General features: G+C 31.6%; 1 protein-coding gene across 1 annotated transcript; it reads right to left on the reverse strand.

The window, feature by feature from the left end:
* Positions 1–8,412: 8,412 nt before the first annotated feature.
* Positions 8,413–12,407, reverse strand: LOC150025306 (uncharacterized). The gene is made up of 3 exons (XM_090295718.1): positions 12,329–12,407; positions 9,827–10,515; positions 8,413–9,219 (listed from the first exon to the last, which is right to left on the reverse strand). Exons 1-3 carry the CDS (start codon positions 12,405–12,407, stop codon positions 8,413–8,415), a joined length of 1,575 nt encoding a protein of 524 aa, XP_090151844.1.
* Between the last annotated feature and the right edge of the window lie 3,637 nt (positions 12,408–16,044).

Below are 16,044 nucleotides of genomic sequence, written 5' to 3' on the forward strand. Positions count from 1 at the left end.
TTGGGACTTCTCTTCTCATATTCTCATATAGTTATGTATTTTCCCGAAACGCGGTGCTGCATTTAATTGCAGTCCTCCTATGAAATATAGCAACAATTTAATCTTTTTCTTTCGGTTCATATTCATTCATAAGCTAACACGTTATGATTTCTATAACTATTTCTTTGAACATTTCAAATATCCTTTAGTTTTCATGAAATTCAGTCGAAAAATCTGTCACACATATAGTGAAATTATGATACCAAAAAAATAGAAATTTCACCTCAATTTAAATTATTAAGAATTAACTCAGAAACTAAAATTTTCAAAGTTGGAATACTTTGGTGTGATCACATGAAAGTCCAGTTCTTCAAAAGAACCTTAATTTACTCTGAGTTACAGAGGATATTCATTTATGCAATATCTCAGATGTAGAAATCATTAAGATTGAACTCAAGAATTCAAAATTTAAAAGTTGGAATTAATGTTTCGTGTGATTATGAAAATCCAGTTCTGCAAAAAAACCTTATAATTTACTGTGAATTACATAGGACATTCCTTTATGCAATATCGATGAGGTGTATAAATAGTAGATTTGGGTCCTTAGAATCACATCCAAAACAATACAGAATACAGAATAGAATTTGTATTCATATTTTTAAGTAAGAATGACAAAGGGTAGTAGCAAAGGCACAGTGAAAGGAAATAAAGAATCCACCGGAAATGTTATGAGCCCGAAAGAAAATACTGAGGGAAAAAATGGTGGTAGCAACGGCACTAACAAAGCAAACGAATCACCGGCAAATCATCTGGCCCCGAACCAACCTTCTGATGGACAAAAATCTGGTTCAAGAATAAAAGTTCCAAAGTAAACAATACCAAATCACAAACAGGTAACATTTCACCAAATTTTCATTTAAGCATTAATTTAATCATAATTTTATTTAAACAATTATAAGGATAATTAATTTATGTAACACACACTAATTAACGTACTATTCTTATTCATCTTTAATTCATTTTGCAGGTTTATTTACGTGGAAGGAAAACATGCATGCACCAACTAGTTTTACGTAACATTTCTCAATGTTTTTTTATTTCCAACTTGTTTAGAATCTAGGGTTAACTAGTTTGTATTTGTATTTGTATTTGTTTACCAATAAAGCAGCATGTTGTAATAACATCTAAAGTTAATAATATGTGGATTGGTTCAATTTGGTGGATATACACTCTTAAAAATAACAATGTTTTCTCTATATGTAACAACGTAACACGCGCTTACCATTAGTCTTGTCTGCACAACTTAACATATTTTTTTTAATAATAAAAATATATAATATATTTATTTAACTAAATTTAGAGATTAAATAAAATTATTTTATACAAAATAAATTGTAATGATTAACTCGAAATTGTTTTGATTATCTTAATTTTTTTAACAATTTTCACTTATTTTTTATTGACAAAAATAAATTAAATTAAAATGGACACTTTAATGATGTTCCAACTCTTATATAAGATTAAAAGATTGCAGAAAAAATAAAGATAACTAGGAAAGAAAAAACAATCAATAAGAATGTAATTGGGATGCAATGAATGCTGCAAAATTATGCAGAAAAATCTTTTTTTTATCAGTAATAAAAAATAAATAAATGGGAACCACTTTAGGGGTGGTCCAACCCTTATACATAAATAGCTATCGTCTTACCAACTTCCAACTAATGAACACCTTCCAACTAAATAAGGAACAACCAAAGCAACTCAAGAAAACATTAAACAACTAGCCTCACAATCCACTGGGTTCAAAACCCAGTTGGGATACGTAAAGGAATTACAACAGGACTTTGCAAAAATCCAAGACCAAACATTTACTTGAACTAGTGCAAATACCTCGAGCGCATCTACCACGAAGGTCACCGAGTTCCTATGTCTCCAAATTCCACTCACAACACCAACCCAAATCGCCCCCCAAACGTCATTAACCACATCAGAAGCCGAACACAACCTGAATTGTTGGAAGTTTACCAAAGGGTCCTTGTGAATAACAAACGACACTCCAAGCCACTCAAAACAAAGACACCACACCCACCAGGTAAACTCGCAGACGGAAAACAGATGACAGGACGACTCTTCCACCTTCCCACACAAACCACACACCAGATTCTCAACCACCACCCCTCGCCTTTCCAAATTTACCTTAGTAGCAATCTTATTCTCCATCACCCTCCAAGCAGTGACCAAAGCGGAAGGCAAAGCTTTGCACCTCCACAACTTACTGTAAACTGAAGAAACCGCCCCAACTCTATCCTTCCTAACCTGAAAATAGGCTGAGTTAACTGTAAAAGTATGAAATCCCCCTGCCTTCCAAATCCAGCAATCTGCCTTCCCTGATTCCAACTTCACCCCTTGTAGTAACTGAAAGAACTGCTCCACCAGAGGTTTCTCCCATTCAAAAAAGGGTCTACGCCATTCAAAGTGCCACACCCAAACACCATCAATCCAATTCCCTAGTTCAGCCACCTTTGTACCTTTTGTCACACTAAGAGAGAAAATTCTCGGGAAAACACTCTTCAACGCTCCACAACTCAACCAATTGTCCTCCCAAAAAAGGATAGCCCTCCCCTCACCAACTTCCCACTCAAACCTATCTTCAAAACTTCTTCCCCAACCCTTTGAAGCCCACACCTCCTTCAAATCTTTCCACCATAGAGAGCTCCTACCAACTTTACCTTCCTCTCTAAAGTTTCTCCACCCACCGTACTTAGAAACGAGGATCTCTTTCCACAGACCACCCTTATCTGTACCCAACCTCCAGATCCACTTACCTAGTAGAGCCAAATTAAACAACCTTAGGTCAATAATACCTAGACCCCCATAGTCACAAGGTTCACAAACCTTTTTCCAAGAGGCCCAAGCGATCTTCCTACCATTTGAACCCCATCCCCAAAAGAAATTCCTTTGTATATGAACTAACTTCTCTGCCACCACAGAAGGTAACTTAAACAATGACATAAAAAATAACGGGATTGAGGAGAGAACTGATTTTAACAAGCAAATCCTCCCAGCCAACGATGCAGAAAAATCTACACACCCTACTTCACTTCAACCGGTCCTTTCATACCTGTAATAGGAGCTCAACAGTCATCTACAAGACAACCAACAAACTTCTAATACATAGTTGATTTTCTTTTATCGGCCAAAAACAAATAATTCCTTAACATATAGATTGTTGATATAGATTTCATTTCGCTGCATTCCTATATTTTTCTTTCTACACCCCCACAATTTTATAAATTTTGAAATTGACTTTCACCTTTTATTTGAAATCGAAATCTAGAAGTGTGTTACGGATTCATTAATCTGAAAATGAATCATGTTGCTTTCCGGATGTGGGGATTTCAAAAGCAAAGTTTGTATAAATTGTTGATTTTCAGATTGCTGATTTTGGAAGTCTAATTTTTATTACGGATTGGTGGATCTGGAATGATTTTTTTCAAATATAGATTTCCGAATCCAGAATGCATATTTTTAATTATTGATGTTCTGCAATTTTTTTTATTTTGAATTAACAGTGTCATTCATGTACTACCAGAAACACCAATTCGAAAGGTTACGAGACGTGCCAATTTGAAATTTTACCAAAAACGTCAATCCAAAAATAAATAAATGTACAATATTCCATAGGTAATTAAATTGTCTATAAAACATCACAGTACACGCTTTTAACAATTCAGATATATTTTCCGACCACCTTCTGTTTAGTTTGTTTGGTTAGGATCTTCTACATGCTGATGTTCATATCTACAGTTTTTCTACGTCATATATTTTGTAAAAAGCTTGGAATATCTCTAATATTCTGATTTAATATATTCTTTATTTATTTATTTTTATTTTTTCTCAGCAATTAATATATTCTTTATATTGCTGATAGAAATTTCTCATGAATAAGTAAGGTGAAGACACTAAATGAACTGCATTTGATATGAAATATATGGTGTGTAATACTACAAGAAAAAAAGGTTTTAATAGAGGTTATTTAGTGGATGTTAAAATAACCTTAGGAATTGATTTAATTAATGGAGGTTTTTTCTAAAACCTCAACAAAATAACGGAGGTTTTTTAACCTTAGCTAAATTCCAAAGGTTTATTCTAAAAACTCAGTAAAATAACAGAGGTTTTTTTAACCTTTATTAATTTCCAAAGGTTTATTTTAAAACCTCCGCAAAATAACGAAGGTTTTTTTAACCTTCGTTAATTTCCAAAGGTTTATTTTAAAACCTCCACAAAATGACGAAGGTTTTTTTAACCTTTGTTAATTTACAAAGGTTTATTTTAAAACCTCCATAAAATAACAAAGATTTTTTTAACCTTCGTTAATTTCCAAAGGTTTATTTTAAAACCTTCGTTAAATTCTAAATATTTATTCTAAAATCTCATCAAAATAATAGAGTTTTTTAATTTTTTTTAAGTGTCAAAAGTTTATTGTAAAACATCAATAAAATATTTTATATTTTATATTTTCTCAATTCTTAATAAATAGATATAATTAAATTTTTTAGTGAGTTTAGCCTAAACTGGTATATATATTTAAATATGCTTTGAACTTAGGTCTTAGAGGTTGATTCATTAATTGAAATTATTATTCAATTCTTAAAGATTGTTTTTATGAATTTCAATAAGTAAAAATAAGTTGTTTGTGAAGTGACATTAACTTATCACATATATACATCATCATAATTTATTTTTTGGTTACATTTGCAGTATCAAATTTTGAAGAATCAGACACTGGAAACTATTCATTATAATAATATTAATAATAAAATATTTATAATAATATTAATAATAATATTTATAATAATATTAATAATAATATTTATAATAATATTTATAATAATATTAATAATAATAATAGTAATAATATTAATAATATGAATAATATTAATAATATTAATAAATATTAATAATATGAATAATATTAATAAATATTAATAATATGAATAATATTAATAATATGAATATAATATTAATTATAATAATAATATTAATAATAATGTTAATTATAATAATAATATTAATAATAATGTTAATATAATATTAATATGTATAAATTATGTTAATAATTATAAGTAAAATAAAAATGATAATATGACTAAAGAACATCTCTTGTCTAGTGGTTAACCCAACCCTAAACCCTAAACTCTCGTTAAAACCATTTTTTCTTGGCAATGAAACCGCGGAAATAAGCTTGCACCCCAAGCAACTATTAATTAGCTCATACATATATATTTCATCCAAATATTATCAAACATTGTTTCCTATAAAATAAATTTTTTTCAGGTAAATTAAAAATAATAATCAAACATATGAAATCACTGCCAGGCCAATTAAAGGTTAAAAATAAGTTGATTTATTAAGAATTTAATTTCAGATTTATTAAGAATTTAATTTCAAATTATTAATACAATATTATTACGTGTGATTATGAACATCCAGTTCTGCAAAAAAAACCTTATAATTTACTGTGAATTGCATAGGACATTCCTTTATGCAATATGGATGAGGTGTATAAATATAGTAGATTTGGGTCTGAAGAATCACATCCAAAACAATACAGAATACAGAATAGAATTTGTATTCATATTTTTAAGTAAGAATGACAAAGGGTAGTAGCAAAGGCACAGTGAAAGGATATAAAGAATCCACGGGAAATGTTATGAGCTCCAAAGAAAATACTGAGGGAAAACCTGGTGGTAGCAAAGGCACAGACAAAGCAAAAGAATCAGTGGCAAAGTCTCTGGTCTCGAACCCAGCTTCTAAACCAAAAGGTGGTAGCAAAGGCATACACAAACTAAAAGAATCACCGGCAAATAATCTGGCCCCGACCCCGAACCAACCTTCTGAACCACCAAAGGGTCCAAGAATAAAAGGTCCAAATGGTGCCACAAACAAACTAAAAGAATCACCTGCAAAGCTTCTGCTGCTTTCTGATGATGAAGAACAAAAATATGGTTCAAGAATAAAACCTCCAAAGTAAACAATACCAAATCACAAACAAACAGGTAACATTTCACCAAATTTTCATTTAAGCCTTAATTTAATTCTAATTTTATTTAAATAATTAAGGATAATTAATTTATGTCACACACACTAATTAACGTACTATTCTTATTCATCTTTAATTCATTTTGCAGGTTTATTTACGTGGAAGGAAAACATGCATGCACCAACAAGTTTTACGTAACCTTTCTCAATGTTTTTATTTCCAACTTGTTTAGAATCTAGGGTTAACTAGTTTGTATTTGTATTTGTTTACCAATAAAGCAGCATGTTGTAATAACATCTAAACTTAATGATATATGTGGGTTGGTTCAATTTGGTCATTCTTAAAAATAACAATGCTTTCCTCTATATGTAACAACGTACGTAACACGCGCTTACCATTACAAAACTCTACATATTCTTTTTTTTTAAATAATCAAAATATATAATATATTTATTTAACTAAATTTAGAGATTAAATAAAATTATTTTATAAAAAATTAAATTGTAATGATTAACTCTAAATTGTTGTGATTGTCTTAATCTTTTTTAACAATTTTCAGTTATTTTCTTAGCTTTGGTTTTTTATATAAACATCCTCTCTTGTGCTAGACTTTGTAGAACCTTCTGGTCTTAATAAAAGTACCTTATTATTGCTGCAAATCCGTTTGATAATAAGATTAGTTTTAAGAAATAGATGATACTTGAGAAGTCTTAATAACAAAATTTTAATAATTTTTTTATCAGCAAATAATAAAATTAAATTAAAATAGCAAATAATAAAATTAAATTAAAATAGACAGTATTTTAATCCTTATATAAAGTCCGAATACAACATAAAAAAACAAAGGTAACTAAAACAACAAAAACAATTAATAAGAATGTAATTGGGATGCAATGAATGCTGCAAAATTATGCAGAAAAATCTACATCAAAATAGCAGTCCTACTTCACTTCAAACAGTCGCTTTTATACCTGTAGTAGGAGCTCAACAGCCGAATGCAAGACAACAAACAAACTTTTAATAGATCGTTGTTTGTCTTTTAAAATGACTTTGATATCATATTATGAAGTGAACTTTAAGCCTAACTCAATCCCATAAAATCGGTTTATGAGGTGAGGTTTGCACCTACTTATATACAATGAAATATTCTCATTTATAGTCGATGTGAGATCTTCAACATACAGTTTCTTCCTACACCCCCGTAATTTTATAAATCCTAAAACTGACATTCACCTTTTATTTGAAATTGGGATCTGGAAGTGTACTACGGATTCATCAATCTAAAAGTGAATCATGTTGCTTTCCGGATGAAAGAGTGTTCCAAAAGCAAAGTTTGCATAAATTGTTAATTTTCGGATTGTTGAATCTGGAAGTCTTATTTCTATTACGGATTGGTGGATCCGAAATGATTTTTTTCAATCATGGATTTCTGAATCTGGAATGTATATTTTGAATTATGGATTGGCGGATCCTAAATGGGTTTTTTAATTATGGATGTTCTGCATTTTTTTATTTTGGATTAATACTGTCATTCATGTACTAGTGGAAACACCAATCCAGGAAGTTACCAGAAACGCCAATCTAAAATTTTACTAGAAGCGTCAATCTAAAAATTTACCAAATTTTGTAATCCGAAACAAAAAGAAAAGTTTTGTCTTTATACCACATTATGAGGATGCAGGAAGAAAAATGTAAGAATGCAGCTTTGACTTATCAGAAAGGATAATGGCCAACTAGCTTGTATGAAAGATGATCATGTGATCTTTTTGTAAATGGCTTAAAATATCTTAATATTTTTAATTTATTTATTATTTTTGTTAATTAAAAAAGTAAATTAATTTATTATGTAAATTGTACTATTTAAGATTGTCATATACTATTTACGTAATATTGTATTAATAATTTGAAATTAAATTCTTAATAAATCAACTTATTTTAAACCTTTGATTGACCTGGTAGTGATTTCATATGTTTGATTATTATTTTTAATTTACCTAAAAAATTAATTTTAAAAGTTAAAATATGAAACTAAAAAAGAAGTTGTTCTCTATTTTTATTTTATTTTAATTATAGATTTATTTTAATGTAAATGTTGTCAAGTTAAAAAATTAAATTCATTGAAAACTTAATATAAAAATACAAATAAAGAGAAATTCTAAAAAAAACTTGGAATTTTACAAAATGATGACGGGTTAAACCCATCGTCAATAAATAAAGAAAAAAATTGATTGCAAGAATAAGTTTTTTTTTTATCAGCAATAAAAAATAAATAAATGGGGACCATTTCAGGGGTGGTCCAACCCTTTTACAAGAACACATAGAATCTAACTCCTAACTTGGCACCCAAAATCGTCGGACAAAGGACCAACCAAACCAAGCGCTAACTAGCTTTACCGAATCAGCCGTATACATGCCAAATGATCCATAACCCAACAGGGGTAGGAAAAGTAAACTTCGCGGGACTTTGCAGCAATCCAAGACCATACCTTTACTTGCGCAGAGGCAAAAACTTCTAACACATCTGCCACTCCTCCATTAAAGACGATCGAGTTCCTATGCTTCCAAATTTCACTCACAATTCCAACCCAAATTGCCCCCCAAACATCATTAACTGAAACCGATGCCTGACTCAACCTGAATTGGATAAAATTTTGCATAGGATCCAAATGGATTACGAACGACACTCCAAGCCACTCAAAACAAAGACACCAGACCCTCCAAGAAAAGTCACAAACGGAGAACAAGTGACTCGACGACTCTTCAACCTTCCCACACAAGCAGCAAACAGGGTTTTCAACCACCACCCCGCGCCTTACCAAATTAACCCTAGTTGCAATCCTATTTTCCAACACCCTCCAGGCCAATAAAACAGCAGAAGGCAAGGCTTTACACCTCCACAACCTACAGTAAATTGGAGAGAAATCCCCATCACTAACCCTCCTTACCTTAATATAAGCTGAGTTAACAGTAAAACTTTGAGACCTCTCAGCCTTCCAGACCCAGCTATCCACCCCTTCCACATCCATCTTTATCCCTTGCAGCAACTGACTCAACTGCTCCTCCAACAACTTCTCCCAGTCAAAGAGGGATCTACGCCAACACAGATGCCAAATCCAAACACCATTAGACCAGTTCCCGATCTCAGCCACCTTAGCAGCTTTAGCCGTGCTAAGCGAATATAATCTCGGAAACATTCCCTTTAAGGCACCACAATTCAACCAGCTATCTTCCCAGAAAGAAATATTCCCACCATCACCAACTTTCCACTCAATCTCATCTTCAAAACTTCAGCCCCAACCCTCAGAGGCCCAAACCTCCTTCAAGTCTCTCCACCATAGGGAACCCCTGCAAGGTTTACCTTCCGCTCTCAAATTCCTCCAACAACCATATTTAGAGTCGAGAATCTCTTTCCACAAACCTCCCTTGGTCGAACCCCACCTCCAAATCCACTTGCCTAGCAGGGCCAGGTTAAAAGTCCTTAAATCAATGATTCCAAGACCCCCGTAGTCTCAAGGCTCGCAGACCTTATTCCAAGAGGCCCAAGCGATTTTCCTTCCGTCAGAGATTCCTTTGGATTCGAACTAACTTGTCAGCCACCCCAGATGGTATTTTGAACAAGGACATAAAGAATAACGGGAGTGAGGAGAGGACTGACTTAATCAAACAGATCCTCCCAGCCATTGACAACCACCTGCCTTTCCACCTCGACAGCTTACCCTGAACTCTCTCTAGCACCCCGTTCCAAAAAACACCGCGCTTGTGGCACCCACCTACCGGTAATCCTAAATAAACAAAAGGAGTTACCATCACCTTACAGTTAAGAATAGCTGCAAAACGCTGAAGCGAACACTGATCCAACCCCATCCCGCCAATTCTGCTTTTTAGAAAATTCACCTTAAGCCCATAAGCAAGCTCAAAGCAAAGCAAAATAGCCTTAATATTAAAAACACTTTTGGTATTCGCTTTGCAGAAGAATAAGGTATCATCAGCGTATTGTAACATATTAACCTTCACCTTAGCTCTTCCAACCTCCAGACTGTCAATCAAATTCTTCTCTTCCGCCATCCTAGACACCCCAACCAACCCTTCAGCAACTATGAGGAAGAGGAACGGAGCAAGCGGGTCACCTTGACGAAGTCCCCTCCTAGGAGAAAATTCCTCAGTTGGGCTGCCATTCACTAATACAGAGACAGAAGCAGATTCTAAACAACACTTTATCCAACGAATCCATTGAGCACAAAAACCCAGTCTTTCCAACATATAATATAAGAACTCCCAGCTAACCAAGTCATATGCCTTTTCATAGTCAACTTTGAAGAACACACAACTCTTCTTCTTCCTTTTATATTCTTCCAGCACCTCATTCGCTACCAGCACACTATCCAGCAATCCCCTACCTTCAAGAAAAGCAGACTGTCTGACATCAATCACTTTGTTAATCACCTTTTTCAAGCGTAGAGACAACGCTTTTGAGATAATTTTATACAGGCATCCTACCAAAGAAATTACCAAAAAAAAAAAATTGTGAGTTTTTTTATTATAAAGTATTTAAGAGGTTCAAAATTTAAATTAAAAAAAATGTTCATACATGAAAAATATATTTAATCTTAATTAAAATTAAATTATTGTTGTATGAGTTATGAGAAAATAAATTTCGTAATTAGGTCCTACAAATCCGTCAGGTAGCAGTTAAAATGAATATCTCCGAAATTTGTTTTATTCTTTTGTAACAATATTTTAATTTGGTTGTAATATCTATATTTTTTTATAATGAAAATAAAAATTGTTTTGGTTCCAAAATTCTACTTCTATCAATATTAGTTATAATCTATGCACTACATATACTTATACGATATAGACACAAATACGAAGATACGTAAAATCTCTAAAATATTGGACACCGGAACACGAATCTATATATTATATAATTGTTTATTATATAAATTGACAATAAAGATTTATGTACACAAGTATGTTCCAGATTAATTTTTAAAGCAGAAAGATGTTTTTCAGGACTAGTTTACAATGATTTGTTTCTTATTTTTATAATCATAATAACAATTTATACAATAAAATTTGAATTTTTAGAAAATTAATGTATTTTTCCTTTTTAAAATTGTGTTAAAACCGTAATAGAATTGTCAGAAATCTAACAAATATTTTTTGAATTTGACGGATACGTGTCCTACGGGTGTCATCAGACACCGACACACCATTTAAGAAGAGTGTCCGAGTTTCATGTTATAATATAGTTGGACTCTTGATTTATTAAGTAACTCCAAAAGGCTTATCTGATAAATATATATTCGTAAGAAAAATATAATTGTATACAAATGAGATGAAATTTAATTACAAAGAATGTCACTCGTTTAAGTTATATAATACACGAATAATTATTATTATTACTCATTCCAAATAAATAAAAATCTATTGTTTAGATATAGAAATCACATATGAGGATAAAGATAAATTAACTTATCTCTGAATTCAATAGTTTATAGAGAAACTTATTTTTAGCATTAAAAAAAAAGAAAAAAGAAAAAATAAGAAATAATTTATACATATATAATTTATTTATTTATTTATTTATAGAATATGATTTTAATGATTTTGACCGTTAAATTATAATTATATATGTTATTATTAAAAAGACTAAGTTTATGAGAGAGTATTGAAACACAACAATTTATGTATATATAATATATATTTTAGTATTGGTATATATATATATATATTTTGTTATATTTTAATTTTTTTACAAAATCTATTTTAATTTCTTAGTTCATTTAAGTTTATTCGCATATTTTAAAAATTAAGGATGGTAATGGAGGTTAACCTGTTCAGCATTGACTTACCTCATAAAATATTTAGGTTGATTTTATTAAACCACTTCGCATAAGAACTAACTTGTAAGTCTACGAACCAACCAGCATAAAAATATTTTTTAAATTAATAAAAAATAAATTTTTAAATATAAATTTTGAATAAATTTAGTTTTTGTTTATTAAACCCATCATTTTTATTTTACTTTTTTACTACCTTTGCACTCTCAAACTACCCACTTGATTTCATCCTTTAGAATGGTTCAACTAACAACTTATTCTCACTTTTCTTTGATAGTATTGAACTAAACATTCCCTAACCTAACACTAGATTTTAAACTTTCTATATAAATCTTTTGTTGAAACTATGATCTTATCTCTTCTTTCAAGCTTCCTCAATCTAATGTCCATGCACCATCAATCCCAGGATTGTTCCCATTACCAACCTCCACCTGAAGCGATCTTCAAAACACCTTCCCCAAACCTCCAGCTTCCAAATTTCCTTCAAATCTCTCCACTAGAGAGAGTCTAAGTTGCATAACCGTTGCTTCTCCAACCACCATATTTAGACTATAGAATTTCCTTCCAAAACCTTCCCTTTCCCAACAAGGCCATATTAAAGAGCCTAATATTAAGGATGCTAAGATCGTCTTCTTCTTGAGGCTTGCACACCTTGTCCCAAGACGTCCAGGCAATTTTACTACCTTTGGACCCCCAACCCCATAAAAAAATCCTCTGTATAGTCACGATCTTCTTCAATACAGTAGAAGGGGTGAAGTCGGCTTATCTTCTTGAGTGTGCCTCACATTTCTTGCATTTTAACTTGATTGACGCTTCTTCTGTTGTCAACATAGCTTGTGGAAATATTTGGATTGCTTTGGTTAGTGAAATCTGGCATCATAGGAATAAGCATATTTTCAAGGGAGGAGTGATTGATCATTCTGAAATCTTCTCTTTGGCTCAACTGAAGGTATGGTCTTGGGTTACCTCCAAAGTTCCTTCTACTTGTTTTTCCTTTTCTGTTTGGTGTGTTGATCCTCTAGAGTTTGTATGTTTTCTATTAAAAACAAGTAATTACTGGTTGGTTGGGTTGGTATTCATTCTGTAGTTTGTGAGGGGCTGTTGTTGTGTTTTGGATTGTTTTGGGCTTTTCCTGAAGTGGTTCACATTTATTTATTTTTTCTTGCTAATAAAAGAAAGGGAGGAGTGATCAATCATTCATAAATTTTCTCCATGGCTCAATTGAAGGTCTAGTCCCGTGTAAGCTCCAAAGTTCCTTCAACTTGTTTTTCCTTTTCAAATTTGTGTCTTGATCCCCTAGTTTGCATGTTTTCTATTTAAAACAAGTGATTTGTTTTGAGGTAGGTTGATGATTGTTTTTGCGGTTTATGAGGAGATATCGTATTTGTTTTGACAAGTTGAGTGTTAGATGTTCAAGATGTATAAAGGTTATACCATCCTGAAATGATTTTTATTTATTTATTTTTTCTTATCGATAAAAAAAATTCAATCCAAAACCGTGTTTTTGCACTTTCTCCTAACTCTTTGGAAAACTTGATATTCATATAGGCAATTAACCGTACATTTTTGTCTCATTATTGATTGTTGCCTTAGATTAACTTTTTAGGCTTAGATAGTAGTATTATCCTTTCCTCTCTCAAAGAGCATCCTCCAATTGGCTTCAATATCTAATTTATCTATCACACTCTAGAAGAGTCAGAAAGGGAGGAGAGAAGGTCACTCTTAGCTGATCTGAACAAAGTCATGTTTAAACAAGAGGCGGTTGTATTTCAAAAACAAGACAGAAATGGTTGAAACAAGGGGATCTTAACACAAAGTTTTTTCACTCATATGTGAAATGGAGAAGGTCGAGGAATGAATTGCACGGGTTGTTTGTTGAGGGTAGGTGGTGTGAGGATAAGGGGGTAATCAAGGACAAGGTTCGTGACTTCTTCAAGGATAGATTCGACAGGAACGATGTTTGTCAGGTCAGGTTAGATAACGTAAGGTTCAATTCTATCTCGGAAGCAGACAATGAGATGTTGGTGGGGGAGTTCTCTGAAGAAGAAATTAGGGCTGCGGTTTGGAATTGTGAAAGCTTTAAGAGCCCTGGTCCTGATGGATTTAATTTTGGTTTCATAAAGTTTTGTTGGGAAATTTTAAGGATGGATGTGATGTCAGCAGTGAAGGATTTTGCGACAAAGAGCCACTGGCCTAGAGGTTCAAATGCTTCTTTCCTTTGTCTTGTCCCAAAAGTTGAAAATCCTTTGCAGAGAGTAGACACGGTTTCGGTGGAAATGGTTGCATTAATGTAAGGTATGTTCTTAAGAAATGTATTCGGCATTTGGGTGAAGATTGAGATTAGAAGCAATTTTCCGTGTTTTGCTTTTGCTTTTCTTCAAGAGCCCATTTCTGATTTGATCCATGCTTTATTGTGAAATTTTTAATCTTTTTCATTCTTTGATCGTATGGCTGCAACAAATTTCATGGAAATTAAAAGAAAAAATAAAGAAGGTACCTCTGTTTATTGTTCAGAAAACATAGCATGAACACGTCTTTCACCCGTATCATTTGATTTTGAACTAATTACACTAAAAATACCAAACCCTAAACCTTATATCGATGAGGAGGTGTATAAATAGTAGATTTGGGTGTGAAGAATCACATCCAAAACAATACAGAATAGAATTTGTATTGATATTTTTAAGTAAGAATGAGTTCACATCTGATTGAGAAAATTTGTTCTGAGAAAAATGGTTGTAGCAAAGGCACAGTGAAAGAAAATAATGTATCCACGGGAAATGTTCTGGGAGGGAAAGGAAATCCTGGGGAAAAAAATGGTTGTAGCAAAGGCACAGGCAAAGAAAACGAATCCACCTTCTGAACCACCAAAGGGTTCAAGAATAAAAGGTCAAAAGTAAACAATACCAAATCACAAACAGGTAACATTTCACCAAATTTTCATTTCAGGATTAATTTAATCATAATTTTATTTAAACAATTATAAGGATAATTAATTTATGTAACCCACACCAACGTACTATTCTTATTCATCTTTAATTTATTTTGCAGGTCTATTCACAGTACACGCTTTTAACAAATCAGATATATTTTCCGACCACCTTCTGTTTAGTTTGTTTGGTTAGGATCTTCTACATGCTGATGTTCATATCTACAGTTTTTCTACGTCATGTATTTTCTAAAAAGCTTGGAATATCTCTAATATTCTGATTTAATATATTCTTTATTTTTATTTTTTTTTCTCAGCAATTAATATATTCTTTATATTGCTGATAGAAATTTCTCATGAATAAGTAAGGTGAAGACCCTAAATGAACTGCTTTTGATATGAAATATATGGTGTGTAAGAAAACACATTCATTTAATTCGTTTGAGAATTCAAAAATAGGGAGAAGCTGCAATGAAACCGCGGAAATAAGCTTGCACCCCAAGCAACTATTAATTAGCTCATACATATATATTTCATCCAAATATTCAATGCACAAAATCAAACATTGTTTCCTATAAAATAAATTTTTTTCAGGTAAATTAAAAATAATAATCAAACATATGAAATCACTGCCAGGCCAATTAAAGGTTAAAAATAAGTTGATTTATTAAGAATTTAATTTCAGATTTATTAAGAATTTAATTTCAAATTATTAATACAATATTATTACGTAAATAGTATATGACAATCTTAAATAGTACAATTTACATAATAAATTAATTTACTTTTTTAATTAACAATTTTACATGATCATCTTTCATATAAGCTAGTTGGCCATTATCCTTTCTGATAATAAAATTATGGCCCCTACTCTGAATCTCTCACAAAAAATGAAACCTATATCAACGATCTATATATTATTGAATTATTTGTTTTTCACCGATAAAAAAAAATAACGATCTAATAACGATCTTATTTTTAAGAATGTATATCCACCAAATTGAACCAATCCACATATCATTAAGTTTAGATGTTATTACAACATGCTGCTTTATTGGTAAACAAATACAAATACAAACTAGTTAACCCTAGATTCTAAACAAGTTGGAAATAAAAACATTGAGAAAATGTTACGTAAAACTTGTTGCTGCATGCATGTTTTCCTTCCACGTAAATAAACCTGCAAAATCAATTAAATAAGAATAGTACGTTAATTAGTGTGTGTGACATAAATAAATTATCCTTAATTG

Source organism: Phaseolus vulgaris, chromosome 9, assembly GCF_051622355.1.
Source record: "Phaseolus vulgaris cultivar YP4 chromosome 9, ASM5162235v1, whole genome shotgun sequence".
Taxonomy (NCBI): Eukaryota; Viridiplantae; Streptophyta; class Magnoliopsida; order Fabales; family Fabaceae; genus Phaseolus; species Phaseolus vulgaris.